Here is a 4,521-nt window from a genome sequence, read left to right as displayed (position 1 = left end):
TTTGATGCGAGCTTTGCACACCTGGATTTATTTATTTTTGTTGCCTTTGCAAATTTTCTCCAGCTCTTGTTGGATGGGGACCTTTGGTGGACAACCATTTTTGGAGCTTTATACTATTCAAGCCAGGGCTTTGTGTGGACCACTGCAGGACATTCATAGAATTGTACACAAGACCCTCCTGTGGCRTCTTCACTATGCACTTTGGGTCAAGGTGCACCTTCAGTCCAGTTTGAGTCACWGTGGAGAAGATTTTCAATGAGAATATTTCATTCAGTCTACTAGGCCAAACCATTTAATCTCGATTTAATCAGACAAGATCCTCACTGTCTGAGTCATTCATTTGTGCTTTTCGAGTGCTTTGCACTGAATTTTAGCAATTTTAGGATCAGGCTGTGACAGAAAATTAAAACAAAAATAGGCCTGCATGCATCTGATCTGAAATGTATTGCTCAAAAACAAATATAGATTTTCAGCTGACAGCAGTGATTTCTTTATCCACTCAGTCTGTCAGATTCCTGGGAGGYTGTGTGTCACAACAGCAGCTGGTTTGGCAACACAAAATTCTTCATTGTGAACTTCTTTAGCTGCAAAAATTAGGAAGCAAAAATTTAACACCAACACAATTTAGCAGTTTTTTTATTCTTTTCTTTTTTTCACTAAGGCAGGTCTTTGTGAAAACAAGTATCATTTCCATAGTACAGCTGTCACACTGGTTTCAATCGTCAATTCACTTTCCTTTAGATTAGGACTACCTGGTAAAAATCTGACCCCCACAACACCGACATTTCACTCATCTCTTTCTAGATTTTTTGTGGCCCCCTTTTAATACAAACATACCTACAGAACATTACATCATATCATTTCTGTCCAATTTACACAACCTACTTTCCCAAACCTTCATGCACCCTTTCAGTTCTGCTCTGACTGTACTGCTGAGGTAATCAAATGCCAGGCTCTGCTTTGTTTGCAGTCTTTCTCAGAACTCCTCCTCTGCGTTTCGACAGCGGGACCGCCTGAGCAGGGTCAGGCGAGCCATCACCTCGGACACCGGCAGCTCTCCGTGGACCTTGTTGTCCCTCGTGCGCACATTGACGCTGTTAGTCATCCTCTCCTTCTCTCCGACAACTGCCAGGGCACAAGAACGACAACAGCTTGACATAACACCACACACGCTCACACCACACAGCTACCCTAACACAGTCCCCGCTTTGTATCACAGACTTCAACAACTGTGGGTGGTGAGCCAGCTTGGACGTCCATTTGCCTTGTAGTCGGGACTAATTAGAGATGTTTACATCGACTCACCGAGCCTCTCATGACACCTCTGATAACAGCTGTGCGGTTAAACAAACTGTACCRGGTCTTCTCACGTGTCAGCCTGTTAACTATCATTTAAATAGTCCTTACGCCTAAGCTAATTCTTTTAAAAACATCCTATATGTTTTTAATCTGAATGTGTAATAATGTGAAAAAAGTCTGCAAGAGTTCAAGATATTAATAATTTGAAATCACTTAAGTTACAACCTACTGTTTGACACTTAAAGTTGCATAAAAATGTTTGCACAAGTAAAATATTTAACATGGGAGAGGAATCCAGAGTGAGAGAGGAACATCCAAGCTTCTTATAGTGCAGAACCGTCTACAGACAGTTTTATAAAGAGGACAATCAATTCAGATTTTAAGCTCAAGTCATTTTCTTTTGAAATTATCCTAATTTTGGTTCATCACAAAAAGTACATAATTACTTTCTTAATTTCACTTTCAAAAAAAGGCTTCATTAGTAACTGTGCTGAAATAAATCYGTTATCCAAATCAATTGGAAACTACTGGCCAAACAAAAAAAAGCTAAAGCATTTTGTATCCCTGTTGGAAAAGAAAAGCTCATCTGCAAAAGGAAAAGCTATTTTAACTACCAAAATAAAATGTTTTTTTTTTATGCAACACTGCATGGTCACTCAATGYTTCAGGTGAATTAGATGCATGAATATTCATCTTGTACATGTTCGTTTACTCCAGATCCGTTATCTAGCATGAAAACCATCCTTTCCTCTGCACCGTAAGTCCTCACCAAGGATGAAGTTATATTGAGCCAACTGAGCGTTTCGGATCTTCTTATTTAGAAGACATCCAGAGTCCAGGTCAGCTTCTGCCATGAAGCCGGCCTCTGTGAACTGCTTGCACACCTGACAATTAAAATAAATAAATAAATAAATAAAACAGTCCATGTAAAAACATACAGTATGATAATTCTACATTTGTGAGCGCCACAAACAAACCTGTATTCACATAATGACCCATCACATTAAATCAAAGATTAAGTCATCTTTGGTCAAACTAAAATAAGCACATTCAGATTCCTGTCTTTTGATGCTTAAATCATCTTGACATCATGATGGGTTCCAGATGGCTTGATTTGTCTTGCAAATCAGGAAGAGCCRTGGAAAATTGGTATGAATCCTCTTTTTAAAACGCATTCTGATGAGGATTTCTTAACCTCAATTGAAAGAAGAAATGTCAAACCATATTTGGATATGAAGATTTACCAGCTGGTATTGGAAATAGCCTTTTCTGCTCAAAATCATCAGTAGTTGTTGGTTCTGCACTACCTTGCAACCTAATCTTGGTTTGATGTGATGGGTAACATATGTGCAAACGTGTGCCTGTGATTGGGAAATCGAGCACATGCCTTCTTGGCGTAATCCTCACAGGAGGGGTTGACGGGCACCAACATCACCTGACGTGGAGAGAGCCAGAGAGGCCTGTTGGAGGAGACAGACGGTTTTAATGATGCTCAGTCATTTGTGTACAGACTAAAAACACTGCAGTCAATGTTTTTCAACCACAAAAAGCAACACGTAGGTGAAATCACAGTGTAGAGAGGATGATGAGTGTAAAACAGCTGTGTTACTGACAATACAGTGAATTGTTTGTCCTTCCAACACAAGGACCATGTAATTTAATTGGATTGCAACACAAAGACACTCACAATAAAAAAGGGAAGAAAAAGCATTTGTTGTGTAAAAAGAAAAATGTACTGTTGTTAACATTTGAGTGAATCTATACTTGAGCAGCAGTGAGCTTCTCACCATTTCCCTGCATAGTTCTCTGTGAGAATAGCAATCATCCTTTCCACAGAGCCCAAGATGGCACGATGGATGATGACGGGTCGGGCTTTGTCATCGCCGTCCTTTCTGTTATCACAGAACACAGGAGAATAGAAAGAGGGGAAAAATGTAGAAGAACTTTCTTTTAAATGCCAATGTAAACGATGTAATAAAATTATGTTTACAACTGCAAAAAAGTTTTAAACACCACATATTTTTTTTGTATTTGAATTTTAAAAAAGGACCAGAAATGTTGTTGTAGTTTTTTATAAAGTTGTGCTGTTTAATAGTTCAACTTTCAATGGAAAGCATAAGAAAAATTGAAAATATTATTTCTAAAAAATATATATAAAACAAAATTTATTTTTGATATGATAAAATAGCCTTCCACACTTCAATTTTTATACGACAGCCATATTTTTTTTATTATACAATACAATGGCCTGCCATATTTTCTGATTACATGATAAGACAGCCTGCCAGAACTTTGGTTACATGGTAAAATAGCCTTCCATATTTTGATTTTTATACAACGGCCATATTTTTTTTGCAATATTTTTAATTATACAATACAACAACCTGCCATATTGATTACCTGATTACATGTTGAAATAGCCTGCCATATCTAGTTTTTTCACGATATGAACTGCCGTCTTTTTATTTATATGATACAACAGCCTGCTAWATTCTTAGATTACATGATAAAACAGCATGCCATGCATGACTACTTATGATACAACCTGCCATATTTTTAAAGGGATCCCCGATTAGTTGTAACATTAGACTTTATTTGATAAACATATACTTTAACTGTAAAATGAAGACTGTAAAAATACTGTAGGATGCTCAGTTTTTATATTTTTAAACTAAAAGTTTAAAAATATATTACACRGAGGGGGCCATTTTATTTACACGCAAAGCATTCTGGGAAATTGATGACATCAACTAGGTCATCGGCACGAGCCTGCTAGCGAGCTATATCCTCCCTGAAGGTTAATCTTGGACAATATCTGATGATCGACTCTTTTAAATGAAACCAGAGAGCGTTGACAGAGAGGAGAAGGTAGAAATGACTCAGCCTGGAACTGAAAATATGGATGGAGAACCTCAGTTTAACTTGTTAGCTATTTTGTCACGCTAGGGCCGAGCTAATACATATAAGGTCGGCACTAGTACATAGGCTAACAGGCTAAAATGAGGTTCTTCTTCCATGAAGCAGCTCTGTTGTCCTCCATCCATATTTTCAGTTCCAGGCTGAGTCATTTCTACCTTCTCCTCTCTGTCAACGCTCTCTGGTTTCATTTAAAAGAGTCGATCATCAGATATTGTCCAAGATTAACCTTCAGGGAGGATATAGCTCGCTCACACTGAATGCTTTGTGTGTAAATAAAATGTCTCTGTTCATGTTACAATATAT

At 37.9% G+C, this 4,521-nt stretch overlaps 1 protein-coding gene across 1 annotated transcript in view; it reads right to left on the bottom strand.

Moving 5' to 3' along the window:
- Window positions 1-619: 619 nt before the first annotated feature.
- Window positions 620-4,521, bottom strand: part of tars3 (threonyl-tRNA synthetase 3) — a 16,317-nt gene continuing 12,415 nt past the window's right edge. The window contains exons 16-19 of the mRNA XM_014026099.1: window positions 3,087-3,191; window positions 2,687-2,759; window positions 2,069-2,183; window positions 620-1,125 (exon numbers count right to left, since the gene is read on the bottom strand). Of these exons, the coding sequence (XP_013881553.1) occupies window positions 977-1,125; window positions 2,069-2,183; window positions 2,687-2,759; window positions 3,087-3,191 (442 nt within the window). The 3' untranslated portion in view covers window positions 620-976. The remainder of the gene's footprint in view (window positions 1,126-2,068; window positions 2,184-2,686; window positions 2,760-3,086; window positions 3,192-4,521) is intronic.

The sequence above is a fragment of the Austrofundulus limnaeus genome, unplaced genomic scaffold, assembly GCF_001266775.1.
Source record: "Austrofundulus limnaeus strain Quisiro unplaced genomic scaffold, Austrofundulus_limnaeus-1.0 Scaffold525, whole genome shotgun sequence".
Taxonomy (NCBI): domain Eukaryota; kingdom Metazoa; phylum Chordata; class Actinopteri; order Cyprinodontiformes; family Rivulidae; genus Austrofundulus; species Austrofundulus limnaeus.
The sequence above is the reverse complement of the archived record's forward strand: the minus strand, read 5'-3'. Positions and strand labels throughout refer to the sequence as shown.